This window comes from Myotis daubentonii, chromosome 4, assembly GCF_963259705.1.
Source record: "Myotis daubentonii chromosome 4, mMyoDau2.1, whole genome shotgun sequence".
Lineage (NCBI taxonomy): Eukaryota > Metazoa > Chordata > Mammalia > Chiroptera > Vespertilionidae > Myotis > Myotis daubentonii.
Genome location: NC_081843.1, coordinates 103,956,478 through 103,975,524, shown reverse-complemented (window position 1 = coordinate 103,975,524; position 19,047 = coordinate 103,956,478). Strand labels below are relative to the sequence as shown.

Here is a 19,047-nt window from a genome sequence, read left to right as displayed (position 1 = left end):
TACTATTAAATCATTGCCAACCACTCCACTGCATCATGTATCTTTTCTGAACACCCTATTTCATCAACTCTGAGATCTATCAATGGTGGTTGACTAGGTACAATGCTGCCCATTACAGCTATAAAACACCATCTGTTGGAAGAAACCTCTCAATTTCAGAAACATTAAAATATGTATACACATACATATACATCTTAGAGTCAATAAAATACAGTCATCTACTAGCCTAGAAACAAAGTATTCCTAATAAATGTTATAAAATATAAATGCCTCTCTAAATCCCTTATAAAATTAATTTTGCCATGATGTCTAAAGAAGAAAGACAAATCTTGAGTATGAATAAAGTTATAGGAAACTGCAAACATTTACTAATACATACCTCTTTAAAATTGTTTTCTCTCATCTGTGGCATTAAATCGTATTCTTTATCATGTGAACAGCTATCCACATCTTTCCCACCCATCAACATCTATCACTTATCCATATTTTCACACATCTAAGTGCATGAAAAGCTATAAGCACATTTTTTAAAATATACCATGAAAGGGAACTTTAAATCTACCTGCTATTCTTAACTTGTTTGTTTTCTCCAAAAAGTAAGGGAAGTAACAATAATTTCTCATGCCATGCCAAACAAAAATATACTCTTCGCTAAACACACAGCTATAAGTCTCTATAAAATCAAAGACCACCAACACTACAGAAAAAGACTCCCAATAAATTTTATATTCGAATGACCGACTGGAAATGCATCCATCTTCAGGGCCTCTTCTCACTCCCTTTAAACATACTCATGTCATAAACCCACACAGTGTCTATCCCCTCTCCGGTGACCTGGGCGGGGGTCCAGTGTGGGAAAGGGAACCGGCAAGCGATGACTCTAGCATCACTCTCAAGTTCAAGTTCCAGTTTCTTCTCCAACTGCAGCATCTGTGGAGAACGGCAGTCACTATTGATTCTCAAATGTCCTTCTGTATTCGAGTCCCTGAAAACACCTGTGCAAAAACTTCTAATTGCAATAAAGACCACTTCAGGGCAGAAGTACATTATCAAACAATCCATCAAAAAACAGAAGTCGCATTGACAACAGTTATAAAGACATCTTCTAGTATCAATTATGAAATATGTCATTTTTAGCAGATATGTATCACAGATTTCTCGTTTTCTAACTAAAATCACGATGTGGCAATCATTAAAATGAGAAGCAGATTTAAATTATTTATCTAAACATTTCAATCTACTCTGTCTCTACTATTTAACATATTTTCCCACATTTTCAACAACTTACCATTGACATTGTCTTAGAATTATAATTGGCAATATTTTTTTCTTTCTCAATAGCAAAAATGCATCTTAAAATCAATAGCATCTAGATTCAAGGAAATATAGAATGATAAGACTATAAAAATACATACTCTACCAACTTGAAATATAATATCTTATAGTTTTAAAAATAAACTGATAATTGATTTTTTGATAGTCAACATAACAAACTGTAAAATTCTCTTTTCATCTTACAGTACTGCCAATCTACCTGTAGAGAAAGCATTTTACTGTTTGCTAAAAATAATAACACTGTAATTATATCAGCAAATTAGCAATCACTTAAAGTTTATCTTCAGGTCCTAAAAACAGATTACCACCTTCACCTCCTGAGAATATTTTTTCACTCTCCTTTTTATTTTGAAATAATTTCAAATTTACAGAGAAGCTGCAAGAAAAATTTGTCACATTTGCTTTACCAGATTTGCCCTCTTCCCCTCTCCATAAACATGTTTTCTAATTGGAGAATAGGTTGCATACAACATGCTCCTTTATTCCTTGACTAGAGGCCCAAAGCACAAAATTCGTGCACAGATGCGATCCCTAGGCCTGGCCAGCCATGGAAGCATGAGCATCTGGCTTGGAAGGGCAGGTTCCAGCTGACCTCTGGGCCCTAGGCGGGCCTAGGCAGCACCTGGGTCCCGGGGCCCATACACGCCCCGCCTCCACCTGAGTCACAGCGCCCAAGTTCCCACGCAGAGATGCAGTGAGCGCAGCCAGACGCCACAGGCTGGGGCGCAGCGTGGGCCTCTGGGCTGCCCAGTGGTGCCGCATGAAGCCAGATGGGCAGCGCACTCTCTCCCAGTCGGCCCCACTGACCAGCTCCTGCATGAACCCACGGGGAACCCAACGGGCCCCTGCGGTCCCGGCAGCTGCGGCCCAGCTCACCAGAAGACACCACACGGGTGCGGGGTGCCCGGCACCTGAGCACAGGGGCTTCCCGGCACGAGCCCTGGCATCCCAGGGGAGGGTAGCAGGGGGAGTGAGAGCGAGCTCAGCAGACACCCCACATTCTCACTGTACCTTTGTCCCCATCACCCATGCCCCCAGGTAGTCGGCGAGAGGTAACGGCGCGTTGCGTTGCTGACGCCCGCCATGTTCCGCACCACACCCTGACGGTCAGTGCACATTATAGTGAGCGGTCAAACTTCTGGTCGAGGGGACAATTTGCATATTAGGCTTTTATTATATAGGATAGTACAACGTTTTCTAAGAAAATATTTTCTAAAAAATACCCCCCGGCATAGGTACCACATTCAGAAAATTTAGCATTATATTCCAATAAAATAATTCCAATAGTAACATTCCAATTTTGTCAAATGTCTCAACTTGGACTTTCCCCCAGTTTGGGATTCCACATTGCATTTAGCTGTAATGTTTCTTTGTCTCTTTTATTTATTTATTTAAATATTTATTTTTTTTTTATTTCAGAGAGGAAGAGAGATAGAAACATCAATGATGAGAGAATAATTGATTGGCTACCTCCTGCACGCCCCCTACTGGGGATCAAGCCTGCAACCTGGGCATGTGCCCTTGACCAGAATTGAACCTGGAACCCTTCAGTCCACAGGCCAACACTCTATCCACTGAGCCAAACCAGTTTCTACTGCAAGAAACAGCTTTCCCTTCTCTCTTTCTACCTAGCTCGCTATCACTGTAGGATGAACCAGATTACTTCATTCAATGGGTGATAATCCACTACCGTCCCATTTATGCTAGTGCTCAAATCATCCCAGCTTGGCTGCTCTTTCCTTTGGACATGCCCCCATCAAATATCTTGAGCACTTCCTTACATTCGGGCTCAACAAAAATGTGCTGAGCCCTGGCCTTTTGTATCTTCCCTTCCTCAGCCCTGGGATCAGCCATTTCTCAAACATTCCTGGTTCCTCTGAGTGGGAAATGGTATTTAGAAATCAAGTTCTAAAGTAAGTAGAGACAAAAAAAATTGACAGTACTTCTATGAAGGTTTTATACCTTTAAGAAGTAGCTTGGAAAAACTCCTCTACATGATGTACTAGTATGGCTACGTGAGCCAGAATTTAATTCTTCATTAGCATCAATACCAAGATAACAGAGAATAAGTTCCATTAAGGATGAAATATTTCTATTCTTTTAACAGCCAGGAAAAGATGAGTTTATAAAAAAAAAAAAAAAGTTTTGTTCCTTGAGGGAAAAATTAAATAAGCAAAGAATCTTTTTCCAAAATATCAGGGGTTTCTTATGGTAATTTTGTTCATAAAAAGGATAATTGTAAATGTATTCATATTATCATTATTCTTTTCTCTTTTATTTCCAAATGTCATATGCTAAGTCAAGATAAACCTAAAAATGAAAGGGAGCTATTTCAATCATAAGAAATTAACTGACTAAATTACACATAAATATGCAACAAATCAGGGTCTTGATATCACACACAAAAAGAAGCTGTGATATGTCATGTATGTCTAATGGAATTCAAACTTATTCATACAATTATAGGTTTCAAAGTGACACGAACTCATCATATTCTATTCTAATTACATCTTCAAAACTTTAAACATAAATTGAAACCAGCGCAAAGGCATATCAGACAAATTAGCATGGCCACAGGCAGCTAGGAACCCCTTCATCACCCCTCTTCCCTAAGGCACTGGCTTCACTTGCCTTCCAGGTAACAGCCCTGCCCACCCTCACTTCCAACCTCCCAGCCCCTCCTCTCCAGTCCTTTGCTGAGTGCCCCTCATCAGTCAGAGGCCAGGGCTCAGGCCTTGGACGGCTCTTCTCCTTCATGAGTGACCTCAGCCACTCCTCTGCTTCAACTCCCTCTGGGCGCTGGTGCCTAAAAACCTGATCTCCAGCCCTCTCTCCTGAGCCCCAGACCCCTCTATCCACCACTACCAACCTGAAATTCCCACACACATCTCACACATCACATGCCACCCAGAATTCCTGATCTTCCAAGCCACTCCTCCTGCACTTTTCCCAGCTCACTAATGGCAACTTCCAGCTGCTCAGGCCAAACACCTGGGAGCCGACCTTGACTGCTCTTTCTCACCCAGGGCAGCCTATGATCCTTTTCAGCCCCAGTCCACTTTGATCCTCCATGCCCCTGCTCAAACCCACGACCGCTACCGCCTTACAAGGGCCCAGGGTCCTTCCCATCCCAGCTCTACTTTTTCTGACCTCACCTCTCCCCAGCTCCCCTCACTCACCCTGCCCCTGCCACACCCGCCTCCCTGAAGCTCCCGGAACCCAACAGGCACACACATCCCAGCTTCCTTAAAGTGGCTGTTCCTGTTTGAAATGCTATTCCCTTCTTCCGGACAGACACAGAGCTCCCACGCTCACCTCCAATAACCCCTTTTCAGGAACACTGTCTCTGCCCCATCCCTCTCCTGCTTTAGCTTGCCCCACAGCACATATCCCCTCTCTTGCTCGATATATATATATATATATATATACATATATATATATATTTATATATATTTTTTTTATTGATATATATTTTTATATATTTTTTTTTTATTATTGATTTTTTACAGAGAGGAAGGGAGAGAGATAGAGAGTTAGAAACATCGATGAGAGAGAAACATCGATCCGCTGCCTCCTGCACATCTCCCACTGGGGATGTGCCCGCAACCCAGGCACATGCCCTTGACCGGAATCGAACCTGGGACCCTTCAGTCCGCAGGCCGACGCTCCATCCACTGAGCCAAACCGGTTTCGGCTCGATATATTTTACATAAGCATCCCGATCTCTGCCTCCCACTAGCATATTAGCACCTGGGGCAGGGATGTGTTTCTCCTTTATTCACTAAGGTATTCCAAGTGGGCCCTGAATAAATACTGGTCAAATGAATAAATGAAGAATAAATAATTCAATCATGAATGGTTTTTCTTCATCAGAACATGCTGATAATATTTTCATTCATCAATTCAAAACAGGATTCACAACTAAAATTAAATTAGTCATTCTTTGAAGTTATGAAATTGAATAGCCCACTGGAGGAAGTGTACTTAATGGGTATTTATACCATATTTATTTATCCATTTAACAAATACTTCCGGTGGGGTTATTGCCCTCTGCTGGGTGCTGCCATGCTGGAGGTCCGACAGCAAAACAGGCCAGCCTTCAGTCTCGAGCTGGTAGTACAGTGCCCACTGCAAACGCTGCCAACACCATCACACGGGAAATGTGCAATGACTCACGTAAGGAGAGGCAACAGGCACTGTACGAGTGAAAAATAGAGGACACTGGAGCTTGTGCCATGGGGCGATCAGGGACCATTCTCAGTGGAAAAGCCACTGGACCATGAGTGGTCAACAGGTGTTCACCAACTAGGCCCTGAGCTGGGGGACTAGAAATCAGAGGAAGGACACAGCCACACACACAGCAAAGCCCAGGGCCCGAGAGGAAAACAGGGGCTTGGCACAGGCAGCTGAGGGAAGCAGGGGCCACTCCAAGCCAGGCCTCGGGCCATGCGGAGGGTGTAGGCCTTATCCTCACCGCTTTTAAGCAGCAGGAAGCCACAGAAGGGTTTTAAACAAGGACACACATGATCTGTTCCACATTTTCAAAAGATTCTCTTGGTGGATAAGCTAGTCTTAAATGTGGGAATTTACAACCTACTACAGGATTTACCAGGTCCAGTGGGATTCCTCACTCTCGTAATTCAGACACACACCAGTGTTGAAATGTTAGGGCACCGCTAATTTCGAGCTATGACTGCAAAGAGCTGTTGGGAATAATCAGTCCACTATCAGAAGCAGGGTGAGGATTTATAACGCTAGAGTTTCTACTTCTGAAGTTCCCTAAGGGTCCTCCTGGCTCTCTCATGACCTGTGTGTGCTTCAGCTGCCCCGGGAAACGTTTCATGCCACACTGGCTGTGCCGAGCCACCAGGGCATGACCAGAATACTGACCAGTGCTCAGGGAAGGGAAATGCATTTTAATAGAAGAGTGAGTGATAAGGCCCAGATAGATAAAAGGACTTTTCAGGACTCACTTCACTGAGGGCAGACCTGGCCCCTGGGTCCCCAGCCAGTTCTCTCCCTCCCCGCTCACATCCTCCACGTAAGCAAAGTTTGATAATGGCGGAAAGCGGGGCCCTCCACTCCTGAAATTGGGCTCCAGGCCAACAGATCCACCTGGGCCCTCTGCACCTGTGACTGATCCACCTGCATGAGAACCTGCTAGGTGGCTGAGTCTGCCATTCCAGGAGTGTGGGTGCTGCCTGCATTTCAGCTGCTCCCAATTTTCTTGGCAACAGTGCAATACTACAAGTTCCTTACTTAAGAATGTCTCTGTGTACAGAAGAAAGGACAATAATTGCAGAAGCATCCATCAAAATAATAGGACTCTTATTTCCTCTGGGTGAACAGCTCCAAAAACTGACCATACTTCAAGTAAGTCAGAGAAGCTCAAGGAGTCGGAGCCCGCAGGTTATGCGGTGACAGTGACTACCAAAGGCCACTGCTGCCCCCCACAGGGACACAGCGGCTGTGGCTTCATAAGTCCACATCTCAGGCCATCATCCAGCCTCTCCACACTGCGTGGAAGCCGAATAAATATCAATTTCTATTTTTGGAAAGCTTGGATTTCAAATTAAAGTTATTTGCCTCCAAATGCTAATTATTCTGAAGGACTGTCCAAACATCATAACTAGTAAATATCAAATTCCATAGCAATCCGATGGTCCTGAATAGTTTTGGTTTGTTTTGTTTTTAATGGCCAAGGATCATGCCCTTCTACCTCTTTTCATTTCTATAACAAACCTGCAGACACCCAGGTTTCAGCTATATGTAGGCTTGCCAAAAATTACAAACATATAGAATTCTGTTACTTTCAAGAATATATAACAAAACCCTTCTAAATTGACTTCCAAAAATAAAAGAAAATGGCAAAAGAAAGAAAGAAAGAAAGAAAGAAAGAAAGAAAGAAAGAAAGAAAGAAAGAAAGAAAATGGCATTGCACTAAAGAGTCTAGTGGTGAGGATAAATTTCTTAAGCATTAAAACTTCTTGTACAACAACTAAGATGTGAATTAAAAAAAAAACACCAAAAGAAAAAAAATTTTCCCGTTCTTTTAACTGAAAACCATATCAGTTTTATAGTGTATTTCAGGAAACATCCAATTTCGCCAAGACTATTATGGCTACAATTACAGACTTTGAAAAGTGAACCGGGATTTCTTTCCATGGTCTGTAAACCAACAATTACAACAAACGCATCCCATTCTGGTCATCTTTCCAAAGGCTAAATTTAGGACCACTTTCAGTGCAATGCTGCGGTACTTTCACTTTGGAAAGTAGATAATCAAAGCTCAGAACGAATCAGTCATCTGAGGTCAATTAAAACTAGTCAGCGCTCATCTGCCCTGAAAATCGTCTGAGTGCAAAATCAGAGGGGTGATCAATTCAAAGGGAACATCCCATTAACTTTCCCGAGTGATTTCAGCTGGATGGAAGTGAGCGACCGTGAAAATCTCCAGCCACATTAGACACTGCGCGCTCATAAAGCAGTTTTCAGTCTGGAATTTTTAGGGCTTAGATGGATAATTGAGATTTTATCTGAAGCAAGAGTTTAAAGATAACACTGAATCTGTGATGATTAACCTTTTACCAATAAACTGAAACCCCGTGTCCCCTCAGACTACCTGGGAGGCAGTCACCTTGCATTTGGGTGAGCAGGCCATAGAGAGGTGATCTGTTATGCTGTAAGGGCCTTCATGACCTAAAACCAAACATACAAGGGACAGGAGAGGGCATACTCACCATCTGAGGCACCCCAAAAATAACGACATTTGAGTACTGCGAAAAAGTAACCTAAAAGAGAGGAAACGATTCATAGATTAATTTTTAAAAGCCAAACACCCAGCTTAACTTTTGTTTCAAGATGAGTAGCAACTTCACATTTCACCAAATCATAGGTTTTCACAGAGTGGCCCCTTTTAGATTTCACAAAGGAAAAAATACCATGTGCACATGTTTGTGCATTTTAGTTCAATCCACCAGCTTTCCAAATGCTTCCCCATAAGTCATCTCATCCTCACAGCAACTCCACGAAGGGCCTGCCCCAGGGGCCATCTGTCATCCGTCAGAAACACCAATGACTCACCAATGACCAGCTGGTGGCTGAGCCAGCTGGCCCTGGGCCATCTGTGGCCCTGGTCCACACTTTCCCACTCTACTCTACACCAAAGTAGCTTTGCAAGAACTCAAGGGATCTCAGACTACTGGTTTTTTATGTTGAACCATCCTTAAAATTCTAGTCCCAATCCTCTTCTCTAAAATACTAAGTAAAAAAATGCAATAAAGTGGTCTTTAGTTGAAAAGCTAGAGGGAAAAGTGCTTTGCCAGTCAAAATTCTTATTGCCCTATAAAAGTCTTATTTACTCTACCGAGAGATCATTTATGTATATATGGTATAAAAAATGCAAGCAAAAACTCAAGTAAATTTTTATAGGCTACTGATGACACCATTACAAAGGAAAATTCTTATTCAAGAAAAAGCATTTTATGGAGCATTCCTAAAGCAAAATTACAGGGCAATTTTTTTAGAGTACAAATAAACTTTGAAGTATCTTGCACTTTATGAAGACCAGGATGGTCCATAACAGCACGGTTGGTAGATTCTTTCTTTTCTTTGCACCTGTCTCTGCCTCTCTCTCTACACACACACACAACATACACATACACACACACAACATACACACACACGAAAGTCTCTCATTTACCAAGAACAATATTAATCAGTGAATGCCTATGTTACAATTTATAAGATTTCCAAATGAGATTTTAAAAATCTTAAATCTTAAGCTTATACTCTAAAGTAGTCAATTTGCAAACCTATTCATTTAAAAGGTGTTCATATTTCATTATGCTAAGTACACCTGTATTTTATTTCTTTTTCTTTTATACATTTTTCAGTTTGCAATACTAATTATGAATTAGAAAGTTTCGGTTTGAGTTTCCTAGGACTGCTCTCTGCCTTACATACCTTCCACAAATCTGAAATATAAAATTTGGCCAAGTGCTGTACCCCTTCTCGCCATGCACGGTATCTGGAGTACCAAACTAGCCATGGGTTTAATTCATAGCCAACAGCTGTGAATCCTTCCTTTGCTGCTGCTATCACCTGCAGAAAGAGGCCGGTATTTATTCAAGATAAAAAGAAAAACATCCCGTGGACACGGACAATAGGGAGGTAAAGACCTGAGGGAATGGGAAGGGGCTGGACAGAGGTGGGTAGAGAGGGGGATGGGAAATGGGAGACAGTGTAATACTGTCAACAATAAAAATACATACATTATAAAAATAAATAAAAAAGAAAAGCAACTTACCTGGGAAAATGATATGAATATTTCCTATTTATGGTCTATAATCATAAAAAAACAATCAAAAGGCACCTCCTTTGTTCAAGACACCATTTAAAGACACACCATTTTCTGAGAAACCAAAAAGATACTATTCGCACATGCAAAGCATTCAAATCTGGATTTTAAAATGTCCTCCTGATTAACATATATATCTCATTTCTTAAAAACACAAGGCACTTTCTAACCTCTTACTGATTATTCCTGGTCACCATGATGAAACTGCAGGGCCTATGTGGTCGGGGGCTAGTGAAAGCATCATGGCCTGCTCGTCTCCACACTAAATGTTTCCAGAATACCAGCCTTGACTACTACTACCTCACTTTTCAGCTCATCATTGTCCATGGAGGAACTTGATTTGGGACACCTGTTTGCCAATCAGTGGCCCTGAGTAAGTTAAACAGCTTCCCATGGGGGTGGAGGGGTGGAAGGATGAAGGGGTGGAGGGGGGAGATTGAGGTCACTAAAAGGCTGATCTTTCCCTTTCAAAAAGTGGGCGTTATTTTAACTCTCTGTTACCCCATAAGAACTATACATGTGTAAGTATAGATAAGTGTAGAAGCAAACATTTATAGTGCAAAATGTAAAACAGTGAAACTCCATGTTTCTTCTAGTTATGCCACCTCTATTGGCCCATTTCTTAACAGGCACTTTCATAATTACCAATTATTGGTTATTTTTTACTTGGCATATCTACAGAGCACTTTCTCCTTTAAAAAAAAAAATTAAACCTGAGAAAATTACATTCCAAATTCATTCATGCTGGAGGGTTTGATAGTTTAGCCAAACAAACATAAAAATGAAACGACCACTTTACTAAAATGTCAGGTTTAGCAAGTTTTGCATAAACCTCATAAGAAATGTGAAAGAGAAATATTAACAATTCTGACGCCAAACCTTAAAACGTCTTAGCATAACTCACAATCCGACCGTCGCCACTGCCAATGTCCACCAGAGGTCCTCTTCTGCTTTGCAACATTTTCACAACATTTTCGATCTGCTTTGTAGTTGCGGGTACAAAAGGCAAGCAAATTTTTCGGAGGGCCGGCGTTATAAATGGAGTGGCCACAGCATACACAGCCACCAGTGTCCCACCAACAATCCCAGTAATTAAGAAGCCCCAACTGTTCTTCTTCAAACCATTGGCTTCAAGACTTGTAGGAAGAACATATCCTGGCTGACCTTCTTCTTTAAGTGTTTCCAGGGGTGTACCTAGATTGAGAGCAAGCAGTAAGTGATGAGCAAGCAGTAGCTGCTATTATTATTCTCAATACCATCATGGAGGAGAAGGGGATCAGTAATTTTTAACAACTTTCTTGAGATATAGTTCATCTACATATATAAAAGGCTAAATATCTGCCCTTCCCTCCAACTGGTAGCTATGACACGCACTGACCACCAGGGGGCAGATGCTCAATGCAGGAGCTGCCATGATGCACACTGGCCATCTATACTAATAAAAGAGAAAAATGGTAATTGGCGTACGACGATACCCTTTTCATTGGCTAATCAGGGCTATATGCAAATTAACTGCCAACTATGATTGGCAGTTAACTGCCAACAAGATGGCGGCTAATTTGCATATGTAGGCACAATGCAGGGAGGTGAAAGGGAAAGCAGGAAGAAGCCCCCTGCCACTGACAGTGATCGGAAACCCAGGGGGGAGCTAAGAGCTGGGGGGCAGGGCAAAGGCGGTCCTGGGGCCGCCTTAGCCCTGCCCCCCAGCCATGATCAGAGAATCAGGTGCCTTTTCCGCCCTGGCCAGTGATAACAGGAAGTAGGGGTGGAGCCAGCGATGGGAGCTGGGCACGGTCGAAGCTGGCAGTCCCGGGAGCTAGGGGTCCCTTGCCTGGGCCTAAAGCGGAGCCCACGATCACGGGGCCGCTGCAGCTGCGGGTCCCCGCTGCCCGGGCCGGACGCCTAGGCCAGAGGCGTTAGGCCTGGGCAGGGGCGGAGCCTGCAACCGCGGGGAGCTGGGGGTCCCCTGCCCAGGCCTGACACCTCTGCCGGAGGCCTCAGGCCTGGTCAAGGGGCCGATCCGGTGATTGGTGATCGGAGGGTGATGAGGGTCAACTCCTCTGGCCGAGGCATCAGGCCTGGGTGGGGGGCGGAGCTGGGGATTGGGGGGATATGATGGTCCCCTTGCCCAGGCCTGAAGCCTGGGTCAGAGGCGTCAGGCTTGGGCGGGGGGTGGAGCAAGCGATCAGAGGGAGATGGGGGTCCCCTGCCCAGGCATGATTCCTGGGCCAGAGGCCGCAGGCCTGGGCGGGGGCCAGAGCCAGTGATCAGGGGGAGATGGGGGTCCCCTGTCCAAGCCTGACACCTCTGGCGGAGGCGTCAGGCCTGGGCAATGGGCCGATCCTGCGATTGGAGGGTGATGGGGGTCAACGCCTGAGGGCTCCCAGTATGAGAGAGGGGGCAGGCTGGGCTGAGGGACACTCCCCGCCCCCCCCCCCGCCACCCAGTGCACGAATTTCGTGCACCGGGCCCCTAGTTTAAAAATAAACAGCACCATGGACCTGGCACTGACAAACCAACACTCAGTTTCCCCGAAGTGGGACGCAGGCCCTGCCACCACCCCAGAGTGACATCCCACCAAATTGCAGCCAATGCTGCCAAGACCCCATGGTGCAAAATGGGGCCCACAGCCCAACCCAACCTGGAAATGGTCGCTGTGGGCACCAGGTAATGATGTCACGTAGCAGCCCCCAGCTTCCTCTCCCTAGGGACTAGCCTCCTTGGAGTTTCTTTAGCCCAAGACCCCGACTTGCTTTATAGCCAGGTGCAAACATTTTATAGTTTGACCAAATGTTTGTGAAGCATTTTCATGTGCCTCATCTCATTTGGTCCTCACAGAAGTCCTGGAGAAGGTAGATAGGAGACTCAGTAGAATCCTATTTTCTTTTCATTAGCTGGAAAACAGAGATTTAGAAAGTTTAGAAACTTGACCCAACTGAAAAGAAGTAAGAAATGGTGGAACTTGAAAATGACTTCAGGTTTCCTCACTGTTCAGAATATAGTCAAACACTGCTGTAGTTAAAAATTTTACCCTTTGTTCTCCCTGCTGATCTACAATAATAATCTGATAATAATCTGCTTTGTGTTGATATTTACTGCTGTGTTGCTGACAATTACCTGAAAGAGAAGTTGGGGTGCTTCACTGGGCTGGAAAAAGTTTAGCTAAATCAGAAAGCAGGTCTAATTAAGCAAATGTATTCAATATATATAAAAGTCTAAGTTGACTTGCGCATGCGCCATACATATAAAGCTCTTGCTGGCGCCAATTGCCGCGTGTTTTGATCTGTCATTGTTGATCATGAATTTAGTTGACACTTCTATTATAGAGAAAGGGTGGAGGAGAACCAAGATGGCGGCATAGGTTAACGCCGGAGTTTGCTGCTTTGAACAACTACTTCAAAAGTGAAACCAAAAAACGGAAGGGACATCACCCAGAACCACAGGAACGCTGGCTGAGTGGAAGTCCTACAACTAGGAGGAAAGAGAAACGCATACGGACACTCAGAGGAGGCGCAGTGCTGAAGTCAAATTCTGAGGTGCGGAGTGCGCGGAGCGGGCTGGCGGTGGAGGGCGCGGTTGTTGTTTTCAAACGGGAGGGAGTCGCAGACTCTGAGCTCCAGATCCGGGCGAGTCTCTAGGGACCCAGACTCAAACGGGAGAAGCGGGACTGTCTGGCTTCGGTCAGAGCGAGTGCAGCTTTCTCTCCGAGCTTTGCAGCGGGTGCTGGGACTCAGAGAGGCAGAGCCCCTTGGGACAGGACTGAGAGCCACCATAACTGCTCTCTCCGGCCCACCCTGTTGATCCTGTGCGACCCGCCCCGCCCAAGCCCTGCACAGAGGCATTTGCCAGATAGCCTCAGGCAAAGGCTAGATTAGCACCTCCCTAGAGGACAGAAGTTCTCTCACTGCTGACACAGCTGATTCTCATAGCCACTTGGCCTGGAGGTCAAACCCTCCCTGGAATTAGCTACAACAATCAAGATTTATCTATAACACTGCAAACAAAGACCACTAGGGGGTGCACCAAGGAAGCATAACAAAATGCGGAGACAAAGAAACAGGACAAAATTGTCAATGGAAGAAATAGAGTTCAGAACCACACTTTTAAGGTCTCTCAAGAACTGTTTAGAAGCTGCCGATAAACTTAATGAGATCTACACGAAAACTAATAAGACCCTCGATCTTATATTGGGGAACCAACTAGAAATTAAGCACACACAGACTGAAATAACGAATATTATACAGACGCCCGACAGCAGACCAGAGGAGCGCAAGAATCAAGTCAATGATTTGAAATGCGAGGAAGCAAAAAACATCCAACCGGAAAAGCAAAATGAAAAAAGAATCCAAAAAGGCGAGGATAGTGTAAGGAGCCTCTGGGACAGCTTCAAGCGTACCAACATCAGAATTATAGGGGTGCCAGAAGATGAGAGAGAGCAAGATATTGAAAACCTATTTGAAGAAATAATGACAGAAAACTTCCCCCACCTGGTGAAAGAAATGGACTTACAGGTCCAAGAAGCGCGGAGAACCCCAAACAAAAGGAATCCAAAGAGGACCACACCAAGACACATCATCATTAAAATGCCAAGAGCAAAAGATAAAGAGAGAATCTTAAAAACAGCAAGAGAAAGAAACTCAGTTACCTACAAGGGAATACCCATACGACTGTCAGCTGATTTCTCAACAGAAACTTTGCAGGCCAGAAGGGAGTGGCAAGAAATATTCAAAGTGATGAATACCAAGAACCTACAACCAAGATTACTTTATCCAGCAAAGCTATCATTCAGAATTGAAGGTCAGATAAAGAGCTTCACAGATAAGGAAAAGCTAAAGGAGTTCATCACCACCAAACCAGGATTATATGAAATGCTGAAAGGTATCCTTTAAGAAGAGGAAGAGGAAGAAAAAGGTAAAGATACAAATTATGAACAACAAATATGCATCTATCAACAAGTGAATCTAAGAATCAAGTGAATAAATAATCTGATGAACAGAATGAACTGTTGATTATAATAGAATCAGGGACATAGAAAGGGAATGGACTGACTATTCTTGTGGGGGAAAGGGGTGTGGGAGATGTGGGAAGAGACTGGACAAAAATCGTGCACCTATGGATGAGGACAGTGGGTGGGGAGTGAAGGCGGAGGGTGGGGTGGGAACTGGGAGGAGGGGAGTTATGGGGGGGGAAAAAAAGGAACAAATGTAATAATCTGAATAAAGATTTAATTAAAAAAAAAAGAAAGGGTGAATAGTGATATTAAAATATTTTTTCTAATTAATTTCCTTTCAATGTGCACTAATCCATGCATGGGGACACTAGTATACCATATAATTTAATGTGTACAATTCAAAGATTTTCAATGCATTTATAGATATGTCACAGTCAATTTTAGAACATTTTCAATACCTCAAGAAACCCCTTGACCTTCAATCACCACCCCTCTATCCTCCCCCTCACTCCCTAGCCCTAAGAAACCACTAATCTACTTTCTGTCTCTAGAGTTCCTATTCTGGGCTTTCATAGGCGTGAAATCATATAGTATGTGGTCTTTTGTGACGGGCCTCTTTCACTTAGCATGTTTTTAAGATTCATCTAGGTTATACCATGTATCAGCACTTTATTCCTTTTTATAGACAAACTAGGCCTGGCCTGACCCTTTCGCAATCCGGGACCCCTTGGGGTAAGTTGGACTGCCAGTTTCGGCCCAATCCCCACAGGCCAGGCTGAGGGACCCCACCGGTGCATGAATCCATGCACCGGGCCTCTAGTATGTATATAAGATCTTTGGTTAAACTCTTCCCGCCCTACCCCCGACCCCCTTCCCTTGTATGTATAGACTACATTTTGTTTATCCATTTGTCCATTAATGGACAGTTTCTCTAGTCAGCATAAGCCAGAAGACAGTCCATTACATAACCCAAGTTCTAATTCACCTGTGTAGATTTGTACCCTTCAATTTAATTAGCAAAAGATATAAAGAGCTCCAGTTGAGACATACACGGGCAGGTTGTTAAGAGATGCTATAAGGTGTAGAAAATGCTGTGGGAAAATAGGGGAAGGTGGAGGAAAGCGATTCCAATGATGGAACCGGAAGATGTTGACAGACAGAATTTGAGCGGTGCATGAGGCTGATGGAAAAAGGATATTAGCAAGAGAAGGAAACCTCGGAACTAAGGCATAAAAGTGGGGAACCACTGGCTAGGAGTGGCAGATAGCATGGGAAGGCAAACGTGAGACCTTGACGGCAGGCTAAATGTGTGTTTTACTCTTGTGCCCTGGGATGAACGTTTTTTAGCAAAGTCACTACGCTGTGTCTTTAAGAAAGGCAACAACGGCAGCAATGTATCTCTTGATGAACTCACTGAATTTCCTGTCACAAGTTTTTACACCTACGAGTCTATTAACTTAACAGAAACTTGTATGAGTTTTTGAAGTTACTGTGTAAATCCAATATATAGCTACACTGTTACTTCCACTCAAAAAATATTTTTACTTTTATCCGTGAAAACAGTCCCTGGAGATTCAAAACAAAAATCAAGATCATCTCTACAAACTTCAGGTCCTTTCAATGGAACATGTTTAGTCCTAAGATTATTTATTATGATATAAATAGATGACAAAGACTTCTACACTCAGCCATTCCATTAGATAAGAGCTATGGTGGCCACTGGCTGTTTTTGTTGAGCACTTGGAGGGAATCAGTCCTTGAAAGTAAAGAATTCGCCCAGCCGGCATGGCTCAGTGGTTGAACACTGACCTGGGGAGGTCACGATTCACAGTCAGGGCACATGCCCGGTTGCAGACTCAATCCCTGTGCAGGGCGTGCAGGGGGCAGTCAATCAATGATTCTCTCTCATCGTTGATGTTTCTCTCTCCCTCTCCCTGCCTATCTAAAATCAATTAAAAATATTTTTTAAAAATGGCAATCTCCAGATGAGCCGAAGAGATAAAACATTTTTTTAAAAAAGAAGAAAGTAACGATCTCAGAGATGAACTTCAGTGTCCCCATACTTGCGTAGTTACTGATTTCTGATAATGAGTGAAAAAAATTTCCAGGGACAGATCTGGGTCACTTAACGGTAGAGGTAGTGACTTACATGCACACACACAAAAGAAAGGTAGACAGGGTTCTCGTCTAAGTTCAAGCAAAAGGGAAAGGGCCAGAAAACAAGAACAAGCCTGTTTGGAATTGTGATCTGCCACATGTGTTTAAACTGGAGTTTATATTTTAATGTCACAGTATTTGAGGCCTGTTGTATACTTACATTCACATACCAGTTGAAAAACTATAGCATATATTTCATGTCCCTCTAACGTATTTTTTTGGTCCTTAAGAAGCCTTTCTTACACAGCTTTAATGTCATTTGTATCCTTCGGTTATTCAGCACCTAATGATACTAGGAAAAACCTCTTTTCCCCAAATGTTTTAACAGGAAAAAGAAATGCAGAATTCACCATTTTGAATAAGAAAATGTTGTCTTGGCCAAGTTAAAGGGAACTGAGACCTGACTCCAAAATCTAAAATGCCCTTGGATCACCACTGTCTTGAGAATAAGTGAGCCACGCATTAGGAGAGGTTAAATGACCGCCAACCCTCCAGTGACAAAGCCAGTTCTCCACTTTCAGGGAGGGTGACTCATGTATAACTAGCTCATTCATTCATTTCAGCATCTGAGTATCTGATAAGGACTAGGACTCATACAACAGGGGTAAGTCCGTGTTCTTTAGCAGTTGGGGTGCAGGGAGGCTGGAACCCCGTAACAAATAGTCCATAACATACACTGAGTGGCCAGATTATTATGACCACCCCATCAGTACTTCGTTGGGCCACCTTTTGCCTTCAATACTGCGGCGATTCTTCTTGGCATTGACTCCATGAGATGCTGAAAGGGGATGCGAGGAATCTCACACCATGCCTGATGAATAGCACTGTCCAGTTCTGTGAGATTTGATGGTTGTGGAACCAGCTGCCTGATGGCTCTTTCAGCTTTGTCCCATAAATGCTCAATTGGATTGAGATCTGGTGGTTGTGGGGGCCAACTAAGCAAGGTAAAGTCTCCCTCATGTTCTTAAAACCACTCCTGCACAATCCGAGCACCGTGGCATGGCACATTATCTTGTCGGAAGAAGCCATCTCCATTGGAATACGCCATCAACATGATAGGATGAACCTGATCAGCAACGATACTTAGGCATGTTGTGCTATTCAGACGTTTATAATGGTCTGGCCCTCTAGCAACTTCAGCGCGAAATTATAGCTAATTTGCCTACAAACGTCAGGTGGCCATAATAATCTGGCCACTCAGTGCATTTAGCCATGACCAGTGCTCTAAAGAGAACGCAGTGTAAGGGATGCAGAGGACCGGGTACCACTTAGCTAGGGCTGCCATGAGAGGGCTTTCTGAGGCAGCAGCCGCAGGGCTTCAGAGCGGGACCTGAGCGCAAGGCTGTGCCATTTTGCTTACGAGCCAGTTGTGTGACGTAGGGCAAGTTACTGGCCCATTTTCACAAAACGGGCGAACACTCAGGCAGAGCTTGCTAAGATCCAGGCACTGTTCTCCCCGAGTCCGTGTAGCAGCTGTGTAAGGTAGGTACTACAATGTTACTGCCATTTTTGCAGACAAGGAAACTGAGGCAGAGAGCGGATTAAAATTACTGCCCCAGAGACACAGCCAGTCAAAAGGCAGGACTGCGATTCCCAGCCAGTGTGACCCCAGTACCGCTGTCACATTAAGGTCGTGCCCAGCACTGCGTGACTTATTCGCCTTAAGGCGCGGGGGGACAGTTCCTGGCAGCTAGATACCAGCAAAGGCACCCGCAGCCCCGGACCCGAGACGGCTCCCGGGCAGGCCCCGAAGGCAGGAGGGACACGGAGGGCCTGATTGGAAACTGTGCACCCAACAACAGCTGCTCCCACTCCCGCGGTGCTGGGTGGAGGAGACCCCCGGCGACCGACCATGAGCCCCACGGCGCGCCTGCATCTACGCCAGCTCCCGAGGAGCCCGCCATGCCCGGCCAACCTCACCTCCTCCTCCTCCTTCCATCGCGAGATTTCCGGCAGTGAAGAAAAAAAAAAAACCCGGAAGTGGATTATACCACTTGAAGTCGGGGTAGGAGGGAGGGAGGGGAAAAATGCTCTAAGTAAATGGGTTCCTTTTTGGGGTCCACCACCAGAAACTCTCCGTTGTATAACTTCACGAAATTACTAATTTCTGCCTACCCTCGACTTGTGGGTTCCCAAGTTCCCGTCTGTGACATTCAACGCCCCCCCCCCACAGCTTCCCAGATGATAGACATTTCCGAAGGCCGCCGGTTCCAGAAAGTACTGTCTGGCATGAAACTAGTCTCAA

The 19,047-nt window shown here is 44.3% G+C and overlaps 1 protein-coding gene across 3 annotated transcripts; it reads right to left on the bottom strand.

Annotated features, from left to right (window-relative positions):
* Positions 1–706: 706 nt before the first annotated feature.
* On the bottom strand, positions 707–18,779 carry ATPSCKMT (ATP synthase c subunit lysine N-methyltransferase). 3 transcript variants are annotated; one of them, XM_059694794.1, is made up of 5 exons: positions 18,723–18,779; positions 10,599–10,888; positions 9,301–9,438; positions 8,076–8,126; positions 707–930 (listed from the first exon to the last, which is right to left on the bottom strand). In XM_059694794.1, exons 1-5 carry the CDS (start codon positions 18,739–18,741, stop codon positions 760–762), a joined length of 669 nt encoding a protein of 222 aa, XP_059550777.1. In that variant the 5' UTR covers positions 18,742–18,779; the 3' UTR covers positions 707–759. The 3 variants fall into 3 exon arrangements, with proteins under 3 accessions (XP_059550777.1, XP_059550775.1, XP_059550778.1); XM_059694792.1 differs by having other exon boundaries at positions 18,654–18,752; XM_059694795.1 differs by lacking the exon at positions 707–930 and adding an exon at positions 937–1,534 and having other exon boundaries at positions 18,654–18,752.
* Between the last annotated feature and the right edge of the window lie 268 nt (positions 18,780–19,047).